Source organism: Notechis scutatus, chromosome 6 (genome assembly GCF_049901735.1).
Source record: "Notechis scutatus isolate UNSWTSFEM ecotype Mainland chromosome 6, rNotScu1.2, whole genome shotgun sequence".
Lineage (NCBI taxonomy): Eukaryota > Metazoa > Chordata > Lepidosauria > Squamata > Elapidae > Notechis > Notechis scutatus.
The window spans coordinates 73,750,266-73,766,268 of NC_142014.1; the positions used below are offsets into that span (position 1 = coordinate 73,750,266).

The 16,003-nt window shown below is 39.9% G+C and overlaps 1 protein-coding gene across 30 annotated transcripts in view; it reads left to right on the forward strand.

Annotated features, from left to right (window-relative positions):
- The window catches only part of C2CD5 (C2 calcium dependent domain containing 5), a 78,084-nt gene that overhangs the window by 42,726 nt on the left and 19,355 nt on the right, over window positions 1–16,003 (forward strand). For 14 of the 30 annotated variants that reach the window (XM_087968801.1, XM_087968792.1, XM_087968782.1 and 11 more), the window contains 6 exons: window positions 7,165–7,279; window positions 8,805–8,993; window positions 11,127–11,318; window positions 12,552–12,738; window positions 13,766–13,930; window positions 14,489–14,629. In XM_087968801.1, the coding sequence (XP_087824927.1) occupies window positions 7,165–7,279; window positions 8,805–8,993; window positions 11,127–11,318; window positions 12,552–12,738; window positions 13,766–13,930; window positions 14,489–14,629 (989 nt within the window). The remainder of the gene's footprint in view (window positions 1–7,164; window positions 7,280–8,804; window positions 8,994–11,126; window positions 11,319–12,551; window positions 12,739–13,765; window positions 13,931–14,488; window positions 14,630–16,003) is intronic. The other 16 variants (XM_087968797.1, XM_087968795.1, XM_087968805.1 and 13 more) reach the window with 3 other exon arrangements.

Genomic DNA, 16,003 nt, shown 5'->3' on the forward strand with positions numbered 1-16,003 from the left:
CTTGCAACCCGTCACATGCTTAGTACCTTAAGAATTTGGCATGTCGTATTTGGAATATTACACTTTTGATAAATTATCTAAATTCTTTATTTCTGATTTTCTAGGTAATTATAGGTATTATAGGTATAGGTATAATTCATTCCACTTCCTCACAGCTCATGGCAGACTATCACCTTATAGCAGCGAAGCGCAAGTAAAGTAGATAGTGGCAGCTGACACATACATACCGTATATACATACAAAGTTTAACTTTAAACAAGAATGGCTTCCCTTTATATTACATGTCATACAGCAAGGCAAACATTAAAAACATGGATTTTAAGTAAGAAATCTTTGATATAAAAATAGTAACCAGAAGCAGTTTCAATATTTATAAATAACTTGATGTAATCAGCAGTTGGGTGCAATGGGAGGGCATTTAGAACTTAATATTGTTTCTACTGATTGCAGGGTTTTTTGTGACTTGGTGTTTTTTTTTTTTTTCATAAAATGCTGTGCCTCTGTTTTAGATAATATGGGTGACATCCATACAAACATTAGTGTTTAGAGTTTTGTAGGAATTTACAATTATTCGTCAATATGACACAGTGATTTTGCTTTACCTAAATTGGTCAAGTTTAAATTAATGATTTAATCACTGAAATAATGAATTCTAAATTTACAATGATTGTAAATTACCTGCTTATTTACTGACACTTTTATTTTCCAACCACCATGTCTTTTCTTATTTTCTTCTTTTTTAATCAAGTCATTTATGTTATTTTTTAAATGTTTTAAAATAAATGAAATACTCTTAATCCAAACAAAGTTAGTTGCAGCTCTTCTCATGTCAAGCTATTGCTGCATAGGACATGTTGTCTTGTTATAGAGTATGTTCCACTCCAGCCCAGCCCAGCCGTTAGTACAGGTAGTCCTTAATTTACAATCGAAGTTATGAGAATTAGTGTTTTAGCAGTATATGGATGGATGGATGGATAGACAGACAGACAGATGTAAGGACATCAGGCAGTTTGCTTTTTTTCCCAGGTCCCTAGGCAGATCTTTGCTGCTTTCTTTAGACATATCCTGTATGGAAAAGACATATTCCCTAATGTTGAAGGAAGTAGAGGAGAGCGTCACATTGACTTGAGATATCTGAGTATTTACCTAGCTTTAAATGGAGAAATTGCAACATATTTTTACAGAAGTTTCTACTTCTCTTGGCCCTCTTGTACAAAAAATGCAAGATGAATGCATGGTGGATTTGAAAGTGTTTCCCATGCACTGATAAAGCCCCATCTTTGAGGGATTTTTGTGCATTGAATTAACAATTCCTTAGTGCTCTCTGAGCTTGGCTGTTTTCTTGCAGACATGTAATTACCCAAAGAGGTAACATCAAGAGTCCTAGATTAGCACAGTGCTACACTAGCACTGATGATGTTACCCAGTTTGGGTAAGGAAAAGTTTTCAAGAAAAAAGAAACCCAGCTCAGAGAGCATCAAGGACCCCTCATTTCAACCCTGAGCTACAAATATTCTCCTTTATTCGAATCAACAATTCGTTCACTCATAATGAATTCTTTGAAGATATTTTCAAATTAGATGATGCAGTACTTGACTTCAGCTTTCAACATAACACTGTATTTCAGTTGGTCACTGAATTCACTGTAAAGTCTGAACTGAGTTTATATCTTACTCTCTTTCCCCCAAAATAAGAGTTTAAAAAGTGCTTTCTGTTCTTCATTTTCTATTATGCCACAATAAATTTAAGTCACCATTGTGATGTTTTTACAACATGTATCTTACAGTTTTGTATCAATGTGTTTTTCTTTTCCCCCACACACTTATTTTTAAGGGATGCGTAGATGTGGATCTCCCCTTTTTAGTATCTTTAATTAAACACATTTCCAAACACCGTTGTTTTTACATCCTCCCAGTAAAAATTCATCCCTAAGTACCAGGGAGATAATGTGTCATAATAAAAACAGTATTGGGAGAAGTGGATGCATTCTTGAAATAAACTTGCAAAAGTTGAGCTTCAATTTCAGAATAACAGCAGAGTTGGAAGGGACCTTGGAGGTCTTCTAGTCCAACCCCTTTCTCAAGCAGGAGACCTTATACCATTCCAGACAAATGTCTGTCCAGTCTCTTTTTAAAAGCCTCCAGTGATGGAGCACCCATAGCTTCTGAAGGCAAGCTCTTCCACTGGTTTATTATTCTCACTTGCTGCCGGCTGATTTTAAACATCAGGAATTTCTCAGTTGTATTCGTTTTGCACAGTTCTAATACCCCTGTCTTCCCCTGCTGTTCCAAGCAGTAACATCAAAAACTCCATTTGCAGACAATTTAAATAAATCTTCCCCAACATTTTTTGGTAACCCTTTCTAGACTTAATTTACCGAACCAGATTTTTGCTAGAAAAGCTTGTGAGTGGGTGCTATGTTTGCTTGCCTTCTGCTTTCACCAAGACTTCAGGGCCATTTCTTTCTGTAACCATTTCAGTGAGCTGCCATATTTTTAAGTCTGAACCGTCATTGACCCAAGCATGCGCCAAACAATCCACTGTTTCTGGCTCCCGTCTGCTGACTCTGCTTTGCAAGCTCTTCTGTAAGCTTCCGCTGTAGCCTGGAACACAACAGGTGACGATGCCCTTGTGGAAGTGTGCTGGACACATGCCATCCTGCTGCCCCTCCCCCCCTCAATTTCTGGACTGTCTATGTAGCTTTACTTCGATGTGTAAATGCTCTGATAGCGGTTGCCCTGTGAATCTGTGTGGCTCATGTGTCAAAACCCCAAAGGAAGAAAAAAGCTGCTTGTGAATCACTGTGTCTGAAAACCAAAGCGAATGCTATTACATTGCGTTGCGTTCCCATGTTTGGTATAAACGACGCCTGCCATGTTGTGGTACCTTGGTTTTTATTAAGTCATTATTTATCTTTTGACATGCAAAGGTAAGTTTGTGTCTATTGTATGTAAATATGCATTACATTCTGTTTATATGATTTCCTCCCTCCATTAATTAGCAGGAGGAGGGTGGGGATAAAATCCAGTAAAGTTTAAAACATGCAGGAGAAAATTCATTTCCAAGAAAGTATATTTAAATCTCAAAAGTATTTTATTTTCAGGTGTTTCCCTCTTTACATGTTATTTTCAGCACAGAGTGAAGCTAACTCGGTTTCCCAAAACTTTCAAATTTTCAATTTTAACAATTTAGCTGGATCCTGAATGTAACATATTTTGGGAAAGCCCATATGTTAGCTACCGTGTTTCTCACAAAATAAGGCCGGGGCTTATTTTTTTTTGAGCCTCGAAAAAACGGCTAGGACGTCTTTTCGGGGGTGAATTAATTTCTTCTCCCCCCCACGCACCAGCGCCGTCTCCAACAACAGCATCTGAGTTGCTCCCGCTTTCCCCCGTCCCGTAACAACAGGAAAAAATTTTTGAGGTACCTGGGAGCGCGGAGCGCTGCGTTTTGGTTTAATACCGAGTGGCTGGGTGGGCATGAGAAGAGCTGAGCGAGCGTCTCTGCTGCTGTTATCCTTGGTGCTCCAGCCTCGGGCTCTGCAAGTTTGCAAAAGTCGCGGAAACCGTGGAAGTTACGGAGGTAGCTCCCCCACCCGAGAAGTGGCTGAAACACTTCCACGGTTCCCGCCACTGCTGCCGCTGTTATTGGAGATGGCGCTGGCGAGAGAGGGACAGCTGCAGCTCAGCCTGGGCACTTGGAATGCAGGAACGGGCTGTGCACCGGGACTTTTGCAAACTTGCAGAGCCCGAGGCTGGAGCACCAAGGGTAACAGCAGCAGAGACACTCGCTCGGCTCTTCTCACACCCACCCAGCCGCTCAGGATTAAACCAAAATGCAGCGCGCAGCGCTCCCAGGTACCTCAAAAAAAATTTTTTTTTATTGTTACGGGGACGGGGGAAAAGTGGGAGCGACTCAGATATTGTTGTTGGAGACAGCGCTGGCGAGAGAGGCGCCAGCACCGGTGGGAACCGTGGAAGCTACGGAGGCCTGAGAAGCAGCTGAAACGCTGCCGGACATCCATGCCGACGCCGCCCGCCTGCTGACCCGGGTAAGGGAGCCCTCTGTGCTCCACCATGATTGGCTGTTAGGAGCGGCTGATGGTGAGGCGTAGCTGCCGGCGGGGCACTCCTAATGGCAAGTTCCCCCCCGCCTCCCCCCCCCCCAATTTCACATGTTTTAAACTAGGCCTAAATTTGGAGGGAAGGGGCTTAATTTCATTTTATGCCTAGAAAACATGCTGTGTCTTTCTATTGGGGGGAGCGTATTGTTGGAGAAACACGGTACTAATAAATCTGTGAATATATATCAACTTAATATATACTTCACATGGTTTGCCAATATCTTGCCAGGGTTTTCACCATTTTCTCACTATTTTTAATGAAAACATGTTTAATTCAGTTTGCTGTGTAAGATATTATTTAAATCATATTTAGTTTCTTTTATTTCTTTGTATAAGGTGGTAGTGAGACATCTCATCATCTGCACACCAGAGGGGTTTGTGTGCAATAATACACATATACGCGTTGCATTCAGAAATTAAGTAACTAGCCATTCCTACCAATTCTTTATAATTTACAGATTTTAAAATCAAATAAATTCAGTGAAAATACATTGAAATGTGGGCTTTTGGGTGTTGTAATAAACTATTATAATTGTAAGTTTAAGCTGATTCAGTTGTAAATTGATAAATCATAATTTTCAATTATGCACATGTGAATGTTTTGAAATAATGTTAAAGAATCCAAAACATAACCCACACTCCCAAAATCTGATTCATTGCTGAGTATAAAGCATATTCCCTCAGTTTAAGATGCAAGAAATGCCACGGATCAAATTTCACTTATCTATTATGATGTAATTACAGTAATTACAGTAATTATTATCTTTTATGGTTGAGTATATACCTCATTCAGAAACTAATATTAAAATCTCCAGGTCTGATAATAGTCATAACAAATATTGAAAATTGCAAAAGATAACGGAGTTTGTTAGATAAACATCATAATCATATTTTATCAACTAAAATTACCAGTTACACCTTGTTGAGCATGAAGAGAAAAAAATGTTTATGAGTCAGGGCAGCTACCTGCCTCACCTTGCTTTGAAGTATTAAGGAAATGCACTATAAAACCACATCAGAGCTTTTATCTTGTTCTATCAGATATGTCCTTTATAAAATTGACATAATTTTTAATAATCTGAAATAGATTAAAACTACATTGTCATTTTCTAAAATTTCTAAAACCTTTCACATTAAGTACATTTAAGTCTATTCTGTTGACCCTCAAGTACTAGTCTCTTATAAGATCTAAAGTACTACTTTGTATTTCAAAAATATTCTTCTAAAAGAAAAAAGATGAATCTCAAGACAGTTAAAATAAATTTGGGTCTATGATGTAATTGTGGAGTGAGTGAAACAATGATTTTTCATTTAGGAATTTTGTGCAACCTGATGATTTCTTCAGGAATGTGTTTTGAGAAAAAAACCCCCAAAGTCCCATCTAAATCATATGTCATTGTGCAATTTAGATTTTGCTGCAAAATTATTTTATCTAGGCTAGGAAGGCCTCTATTACAAGCTGACTTTTCTTAACAATTTAAAAACAAGTTTGGCTTGTGTAGGTCTCCATTGTCTCTGGAAATTACAAGCAGCTTCCTCCAATATCACTGCAAGTTCATATATAAGATATTTAAACAAACAAAGGTTCTTCTGAAATGCCCCCCCCCAAAAAAAAAAAAACAAAAAAACTTGGTACATCTTTGCAAATATTGAAAAAGTGTATGCTTTTGAAAACATTAAGAGGTCAGGTTTGAAATTTTAACATGAAGCTAATTCAACATGGTATGCCTTTAATGTGGCAACTTAAAATTGGGTTACGGTTATAACATTATTAGTTTAAAAATATTCTGAATACATATTTTAATACATGTATTAAATGTATTTTCTTTATTGATATTTTCCCAGAATAAGCAATAGAGTTATTCAGCATTAACCTAACACCTCAGTATTTTTTCCATTGTGAGATTAAAAGTATAAACAGAATATCTCATAAGTCTTTTGGTGATCGAGGTGTTGGTATTTGTCAACTCAGTTAAACACACAAAAACAAGGACAATTAATTATTTGGGCTCATGTAAGAATGTTAAGTTTGCCCAGAGAGTTTTAAAAACTTCTTTTCCATCAAGTGAGCTGTATGGTTCAGTGCTTTTTAAATCTCCAAATTTCACTCTGCTTTTTTAATCATGACAAAGTTAAACTGTTATTCAAATCATCCAAACTCTTAATTTATCTTACAATCTATCTCCTTGCTTTTTCAAAAAAAAAAAAAAAAAGATGATCCAAGGGAAACACGTTGTGACAGTGGACTTTTAATACTGAGATTTGCTGACTGAAAATGAGTTTGTAGTTGTAGATGCTGCCGTTTGTTTCGTAGACACACTTTGGTGTGTCGCTTGAGAGGTTTAGCCTAATACAGGTGATCCTTGACTACAATCATTCATTTAGTGACTGTTCGAAGTTACAACAGCATTGAAAAAAGCGACTTATGGCCATTTTTTATACAACTGTTTCAGCTTCCCCATGGTCATGTGATCAAAATTCAGATAGCAACGGAATATTTAGTGAATATTTAGATGGCAACTCATATTTAGTGTCCTGGGTTCATGCGATCATCTTTTGCGACCTTCTGACCAGCAGAGTCAAATGGGGAAACTGGATTCACTTAACCATTGTGCCGCTAATTTAACAACTGCAGTGATTCACTTAATAACCGTGACAAGAAAGGTCGTAAAATGAGGCAAAACTCGCTTATCAACTGTCTTGCTTAGCAGTGGAGATTTTGAGCTCAATTGTGGTTGTAAGTCAAGGATTGCCTGTAAATGGTGTTTTGAGCAAAACTTGTAAGTATGGAAATCGCATCCTTGAGCTCTTGCATTCTCTGAGAATCCAAAGAGAAATGGACTAGCTTCAATTGCATGAAATCACCACCCCACGGAAGTAGCCACCCTTGTCTGAATTGGCTGGCAGAAGAAGAAACAGGATGTTGCTGAGGTCTTATGCTAGCTTAAACAAGTTAACCAGCCTTTAGTTAATGTCTCTGCTTTAACCAAACATTCTGCATCTCTGCTGAATAGTAAACGGATGTGCTCTGTATCTTTCAGATGACCCGGAAACACGGGATGCCTGGTGGGCAGAAGTTCGTCAAGAAATCAAATCCCATGCGAAAGCATTGGGATGCCACGCTGTCGTGGGCTACAGTGAATCAACTAGCATTTGGTAACTCACTGGCTCAGTTTCTCTGATAATTAAATCTCTGCAAGCAGCAGAAGGAAGGGGTAAAAAAGAGAAGATTGGTTGTATAAAGCTTGCGCCAATTAATGGGAAAGTAGGAAGGCTCAGGATGATGGGGCATGTAGTAATATAGCCACTTAGCTGCTGGGAAGTGGCAATGGTGTAGGATGCTACTTCTGCATTGCTGCTGTTTCCTTTGGTGAACAAAAAAACGACAAATTCTTCTGAACAGCAGAACCTTCCTTTGTATTACCTGTGGCACAAGGCAACTTCGCTTGAAGCCTTGTAACCTTTTTTGATCAGTGATCAAGCTATCAAGAGGAGATGCCATTTGGGGACGTGAAGGCACAGAAGATAGGCGACAACACTGACTTGAGGATACGGGGGAAAAAAGAGTTGGGAAATGATCCACTATATCAGAGGTGGGGGGACGATGGCCCCTTTAAGACTTGTGGACTTCAACTCCCAGAATTCTTGATCCAGCATGGCTGGCTCAGAAATTCTGGGAGTTGAAGTCCACAAGTCATAAAGGGGCCATGATTCCCCACCCTCGCTCTACATAATAGGGAATTCATCATATTAGCAACTACAGATAGTCCTTGATTTATGACAGGTCATTTAGCGACCGTTCAAAATCATGATGGATCTCCCCAGGGGATTTACCACCCAGTATCAAAGTTTCAGTGGCCACTACTCCCCTCCCCCCCCCACTCCCCAGTCACATGACTACATTTCAGGCACTCGGCGACTAGCCTGCATTTAAGGCCATTTGCAGCATTTGCCAAATAGCATTTGTGTTCAGTTTTCAGCAAAATTGTCCCATCATGAACAGTTGGTTCACAACGTTTGCAACTGCCACAAAAAAAGTGTGTAAAATCTGGTTGGTCGCATGACAACCTGCTTTACAACTGTCACAACCTGGGATCGTGATGGGCAGACGCCATTGCAGGCATAAAATCAAATACTAGCTGTATTTGATTGATGTGTAAAGGTAGTATATTTACCTTTTTGCCTCGCCCTTCCTCAGATCCAGGTCTGGGGGTTCCCACCCATCGACTTAAAATTCTCAGCCTGGAAAAAGCCCTGAACCTTAGGCTGCCATTTTAGTTTTGGAACAGAGCATCCAGCACGCCACATGGGAGCCTAATGTATCCCTCAGGCTTTTACCACTGTACTTTGAAAAGGACTTGTCCTTATCACAATCAAAATAACCACCTTATGGTGGTTATTTTTCAAAACTTTCAGCTTATTTTTCAAAACTCCCCTGCTCCAAACACTCACTTTCAACATGGATTTGGGTTGTGGCGTCTTCATTTTTGGGAAGAGATTTGGCAATGCATATGACTGAACCCATGATTGATTTTCTTTCTTTTTTGTTTTTCCTTCCTTCCCCCCCTCTCTCTCCCCCTGTTCCTTTCTCTTTTTCCTTTCCCTTCTCTTTTTCTTTTCCTTCCTTCCTCTCTCTCTCTCTCTCTCTCTCTCTCTCTCTCTCTCTCTCTCCCTTTCACAGTGAGGAGGTCTGTATTTTGTCTGCCTCTGGCACAGCAGCTGTGCTGAATCCCAGGTTTCTCCAGGATGGAAACATGGAAGTCTGTTTGGAACCAAGGTTGTCATGGCAGCCTGGCTACTTTTCCATAGGGTCAGAGAAGGGAGAGGTTGATTTTTTTCCTCAAAACCAAGATAGTTCTTCTCTATTAGGGTAGGTTACCAGTGGTACAGCACAGAATGCGGGGGCCGACTACTTTACTGATTTTTCACTAACAACAGCAGACGTTGTGGGACTGCCCCAATCACTAGTCTTACTGCTTTAAAATTTCTAACAGCCTGAATAAGGTAACCATTTGGCTACTAACAACAGAATGCAAATCCTTTCCCATGCTTCAAACTGTCCCTCTCCTAACACTGAGTGTGCAAGTGACTCTTTGTATCACACCATTGTCAAAATTTTATGATACACTAAAGCAGGGGTCTCCAACCTTGGGAACTTTAAGACTTGTGGACTTCAACTCCCAGAGTTCCTCAGCCAGCTATGCTGGCTGAGGAACTCTGGGAGTTGAAGTCCACAAGTCTTAAAGTTCCCAAGGTTGGAGACCCCTGCACTAAAGCAAGGTTTCCCAACCTTGGCAACTTTAAGGCGCGTGGACTTCAACTCCCAGAATTCCCCAGCCAAACATAGAGATTTGCCTCTCCTTTTCAAGTCACAGCAAAGCCTCAGTTCACGGAGCCCCATTTCAGGGTCCAGATTTTTCTCTCAATGTACCCCCTCCCCCCAATAACTGTACAGGTCTGGGTGAGAGAGCTGAATCTACAATATACTTGGGTCAGCTATGACAATTTACTTCAGAGCATCAAGCTGACATGATTTGTCATGGTGTCAGTCCGCAAAGCACTAAAATTGCCACAAAGGACACCCTGTACGATTTTACAGGCCTTTTGAGTGTAACACAGTCCGCCTCCTCCCTCATCTGTCAAATCAAGGTTTCACCAAATATAATTTTTCAATAGAAAATGATCAAGTTCAGCTCTTCAGAAAAAAAACACCCCACCAAAATGTATTAAGTGGAAAAAATGCTGATTTTTTTTTACTAGCTCTAATGTTGCCAAGTCATTCTTTTGGGAGATGACCATCATGTTCAGCATGATGTGATCCCCCAGAAGACAGTACCATATTGTCCCAGATGGTTGGGAGATCCTTCAGAAGGGTATGAGATTGTAGAGGGGGCTGAGAAAAGATAATTATTGCTCAGAAACATGTCTTGGTCAACAAAAAAATGATGAAATACCACTGACCCCTACACTTTGTTTTTTAATAAAAACATTCTGTAGCTTTTAAGGATTCCACCCTACCCAGTGGTCTCCTAATTTGATAGATAAATAACTAAATAAAATAAATGTTTTTATAAAAAATAAATTTCTCTAGCAGGCGACATTTAGTTGCTGATTTGCATTCATAGCCAAATTTGCTAAAAAACCTACTTGTAGTTGTCTTTCTGACCCATTAAAACTGTTCTTTCTTTCATGACACAAGTTTTTCCATTCCTACCCAAATAATCGCTTCATGAACTCTAAACCTAACAAAAATGAGTATTTGTATTGTTTTGTGTCTTTTAGAGCTATTGAAACCAAATTCACAAAAAGCTACATGGTTTCTATTAATCTGTCCGTGCATGTGTATCTGTCAGGAGTTGGTGTGGTTTAAAAAGGGGGAGGGGAAATTAATTATCTGGCCTCTTGGAAGACAGGAATGTCTGTTGATTAACTTGTTCAAATGCAAAAAAAAAAAAGTTTATTAAAAAAAGCCGACTGGCCAGCCATGTACAGGTAGCCCTCAACATATGACCACCGTTGCAACTGAAATTCCTGTTGCTAAGCAAGGCATTAAGTGAGTCATAGCCATTTTTATCATATTTTGGCACCGTTGTTAAGTGGATCACTGCAGTTGTTAAGTGAATTGTGCAGTTTTAAGCAAATCTGGCTTCCCCCCCATTGGCTTGGTTGTCAGAGCTGCCTGGAAAACCCACAAAGGGTAAGTCACGTGACCCTGGGACACTGCCGTTGTCTTAAGTAGTGCCGGTTGCCAAATTGTGATCGCATGACCTCGAGGATGCTCCAACGGTTTTAAATGTGAGGAGTGGTCATAAGTCACTTCTTTTCAGTTCCCTCATAACTTTGAACTGTAACTAAACCAGTGGTTGTAAGTTAAGGACTACCTGTATAGGATATCTGTATATAAGCCATGTGTGAACCCCCCCCCCACTTCAAGCAACCAACCCTGTTTGGAAAGTTGGCGTCTGAAAGGCAATTTTAGACTTGTCAACATTTTGTCTCTTAGGCTAGAGGAATCCCTACCTCCCGGTTGTGGCTTCTGCCACATCCCTTATGATGAACTGAACATGCCATTCCCAGCTCGCCTTGCTTACTGCTGCAGCTGCAGGAAGCAGAAAGTGCCCGATGTTCTTTTCACGACCATAGACCTGCCTGTGGACGCAGTGGTGTTTGGGAAAGGATGCCTCATCCAAGCCAGGTGGGAATACAGGAAGAAAAGACCTATTGTTAAGTGTATTGTGCCTTTCTTATTTCAAGAAGTATCTCAAGGTGGCAAACATCCACCTTCCTCCTCCTATTTTCCCCACAACAACAACAACCCTGTGAGGTGGTGGGTTGGGCTGAGAGAGAGTGACTGGTCCAAGGCCACCCAGCTGGCTTTCATGTCTAGAACTCCCAGTCTCCTGGTGATTGGCCTAAAGTCAGCCAGCCAGCCAGCTTTCATGGCTAAGAGGATTAGAATTCACAGTTCCCTGGTGATTGGTCCAGAGACAGCCATCTTTCATGGCTAAGGACTGGAATTCACAATCTCCCAGTTTCTAGCCTGGTGCTTAACCACCAGACCAAACTGGCCCTACTTCAGTGAGCATGTTTTGTTCACAGATAAGCAATCTGCTGTCCCTGGCCCATTCTTTAGCAGTGAAGGACATTTGGAAGAAAGAGATCCCACAGAATACAGCGAGGTTTCTTAGTAGAATAGCCTTGGCCAAGCACAACACTTTTTTCTGCTGAACTAACAATTCAGTTCATTGTGGCTTTTCTCTTTAAAATGCCGTTCTCTCTGTAAATGCTGCAAAAAGCCTAGGGTCTCCATAAGTGCTCTCAGCACTTACATAGATTTTTATACCCCTGTTGCTTTCTACTTTCACTTTTCTACTCTACTTCATGAGACAAAAAATACCCCAAGGCTCTAGAAAGAGTGCAGTGAAGAGATGCAAAGATGATAAGGGATCTGGAGGCTAAATCATACAGTGAAATAGCTAAGGGAGTGAGATATAATTAGTCTAACGAAGAGAAGGTTCAGGAGAGACATGATAACAGTCTTCCACTACTTGAAGTTCTGTCACAGGGAAGAAGGGGTCAATTTATTCTCCAAAGCGCCTGAGGGCAGGACAAGAAGCAATGGATGGAAACTAATCAAGGAGGGAAGCAACGTAGAACTAAGGAAAAATTTCCTGACAGTGAGAATAATTAATCAGTGGGATGTCTTGCCCAATTAACCAGTGGAATAGCTTGCCTCCTGGAGTTGTGGAAGCTGCATCGCTGGAGGTCTTCAAGAAAAGACTGGACAACCATTTGTCCAGGATGGTATAAGGACTCCTACCTTGAGCAAAGTGTTGGACTAGAAGACCTCCAAGGTCCCTTCTAGCCCTATGACTCTATGATTCCTTAAGGCCACATGCCTTGAAATTTATTGTTCCCTCCCCAATAGGCTATGTAGGCTGAAAAAGAAAGCCCAAGCCGAAGCCAACGCAACCTGCATCAGTAACCTGCTGCCATTTATGGAGTATGAAGTACACACTCAGTTGATGAATAAGCTGAAGCTGAGAGGGATGAATGCCCTCTTTGGCCTACGGATACAGATCACGGTGGGAGAAACGATGTTGATGGGTCTGGCAGTAAGTTTTCCATTTGTGTTTTAAACAGTTTGATATATTTTTTTCTAATCCTCTAAGACAGAGGTGTCCAACTTGCATCGTCATGGCAGCGTCACGTGCCTGTCCAGCGCATGACACATCCGGCCCACAAGCCGCAAGTTTGACAGCCCTGCTCTAGTATAATCTCCCTCCAGTTTTTCATCCTGGAAAAATACTTAAGCATTGAACAAAATAGGATGGTTTTACATGTCTTATAAACCCAGAATGTCAAGATTTGTCGTCTTAGTCATTTTAAAAAAAAGGTTGTAAGAAAGAAACAGCTTTTTAAAATAAACCATGAAGATTTCAAAATGGAAAGACTTACAATAGTCTTTTTCTAAAGTTAATGAATAGCAGCTAGAAGCCAGTTTCTGGTGTTTCAGTCCACTTTAAAAGTTTCTACCACAATAAAGGCTACTAATGAAGATCTCTTTAGAGGTCAGATGTTATCCTTCATCACTGATTTTGTGGGGTTATATCTACAGCATGTAATGGTGCCTTTTGTGTTTGACATTAAATGCACAAAGATAACCCGTGAGCTTAAATTGCCAAGATTTCTACAAATTCAGGTTTATAACTCTTTGATCAGGGGTCTCCAAACTTGGCAACTTTTAAGACTTGTGGGACTTCAACTCCCAGAATTACCCAGCACATTCCTGGAGACATAGCACAGCTGGTTGAGGAATTTTGGGAACTGAAGTCCACAAGTCTTAAAGTTGTCAAATTTGGAGACCCCTGGTCTAGATCAGAGTTTCTCAATCTCAAGAGCTTTAAGATGTTGCGGACACCATTAAAGAAAAAAATATATATCTAGTTTTGTTTCTACTTGGAAATTTCTGAATATGTTGAAATCCACACATCTTCAGGGTGCTATGTTTGAGGAAACTGACCCAGATAAACAGTCAATAACACATTTTAAGCCCTTACATTTTTTATACCAATAGGAGGAAGGTGTTAGATTGTGTTTCCCATAAAGCCTTATTTTCTTACTGGCATACTTGTTTTACAGTCTGCTACAGGGGTTTACCTGGCTGCTTTACCTACTCCTGGTGGTATTCAGATTGCGGGAAAAACTCCCAGTGATGCCACTTATGAACAGCATATATCTCATGTGCAGAAGAAAATCAATGACACAATCACCAGAAACAAAGAGCTGTATGAGATTAACCCTCCGGTAAGCCATGTTGTATAAGTACTGACACAATTTAAGTCACATGCTTCTCATAAGGCAGGGACATTTATCCCTACAGGTAATCTTTGACTTACAACCACCATTGAGCCCATAATTTATGTTGCTAAGTGAGAAATTTGTTAAGTGTGTTTTGTCCCATTTTATGACCTTTCTTGCCCCATTTCTTAAGTGCTTTTCAGTACCGTTGTAACTTCAAACAGTCACTAAATGAACTGCTGAAAGTTGAGTACTACCTGTATTATGAATGAAAGCTTAAATGTAGTTGACTTCTGAAAATATAAAGCTAATCAATGTTTAAAGAGAGAACCCAATAAAAATAAGGAGAGAGAAGAAAGTGGTTCTAAAACTAAACAGGTTCAAGAATAAAAGGGAGGGAAAAGTTACTCATTTTGATCAGGACAGAAATACTAAGAGATCTCATACCCTTTTTTTTCTTTATGTTGGAAGAAAGTTGTGGTGGTAACAGTGAAATGTTTAAAGCTCTTTTGTGAGATTTAATAAATGTGAGATGCCTACATGATACCATATTGTTCTGCGTAGGAGACATCTGAAGAAATTGTAGGTTCTCCCATTCCAGAACCAAGACACCGGACCAGGTTGCTAAGATCTCAGTCTGAAAGCTCTGATGAAATTGCAGAATTGGATCTCTCTCATGGCAAGAAAGACGCCTTTGTGTTGGAGGTGTGTTCGCCTTCAGAAAAGTTCATCTTCTACCTGACTTATAAAGAATGAACGAAATTCATTTATTGAATTACAGAACCATGTCGTTTGTAGTTAAATATTCTTGCATTTTGTAGACAGCATATCTGATTTTTGTGTGTGTGTGTGTGTAAGAGAGTGGGGAGGGAGGGAGGGAGAGATATTTAATAAAAACAGCTATTGTAAACCACTGCCTTAAGAAAGTTCAAAACATTCTTAAAAATCCATCTCATCCTGGGTACCTTTTTTTTTTAACTATTACCATCTGGCAGACGGTACCAGATAATAAAAGCAAGGACCAATAGGCTGAAAAACAGCTTCTATCCCAGAGCAGTAACTAGATTGAATTCTACTGTATAGTGCAATATTAAGGGAATATCAGGGGTTTTCAGTTCAATTGTATAGAATGTGAAGGATGTGTTTGTGTTTTATGTTTATAGTTATAATGTACACTGAAGGTGGCATTTAATTTGTTGTATGAGGTGCAATGACAAGTTTAGTTTAGTTTAAAGAGCTTTAAACTGAACTAAACTTTGCATTTTTGAAAATAAGCAGCATGTGTGGTGGAATCTGCAACTAGAGTTGGGGTGAATTAAGAGACTGGCTAGCTTCGAATCCCCACAGGAAATAAATAAGTGTTCTACCCTTGGAATACTATATCCAGTTCTGGTCATCATGATACCGAAAAGATGCTGAAGCCCTAGAAAGAGGGCAGAGAAGAGCAGCAAAGATAATAAAGAGTCTGGAGGCTAAATCATATGACAGTTAAGGGAACTAGGAATGTGTAGCCTATCAAACAGAAGGACATGATAGCTGTCTTCTAGCACTTGAGGGACTATCACAGAGAAGAGGAGTTATTCACCAGAGGGCAGAACAGGAAATAATGGGTGGAAGCTTGTTAAAGAGAGATACGACCTAGAAGAAATTTTCTGACAGTGAACGCATTAATCAGTGGAATAGCTTGGCTGCTGGAGTTGTCGGTTGCACCATCACTTGAAGTTGTCACAAATAGAATGAACAACCATTTGGCTGAGAGATATATAAGACTCCTGCCTTGCGCAGGGGGTTGAACTAGAAGACCTCTAAGGTCTCTCCCAACCCTATGATTCTATGGAAAGGAAGCAGTGGAGGTTTGACTTTTTCTGAAATCCTTGAGCCCCTATCTGTTTTTTTGTGGAGTTAGTCTGGTGAGATTTTTTTTTTTAAATACCGGTAGGTGAGTAGCAATAAAATAACATCTCTGGTGTCATTCTGGTTCCTTGCACCTGACAATATGTATATTTCAGAAAGGTTTCAAAAAAGAAATGATAAAAAACTCACTAATGCTGAGATTTTAATTTTAATATACTAAAATGT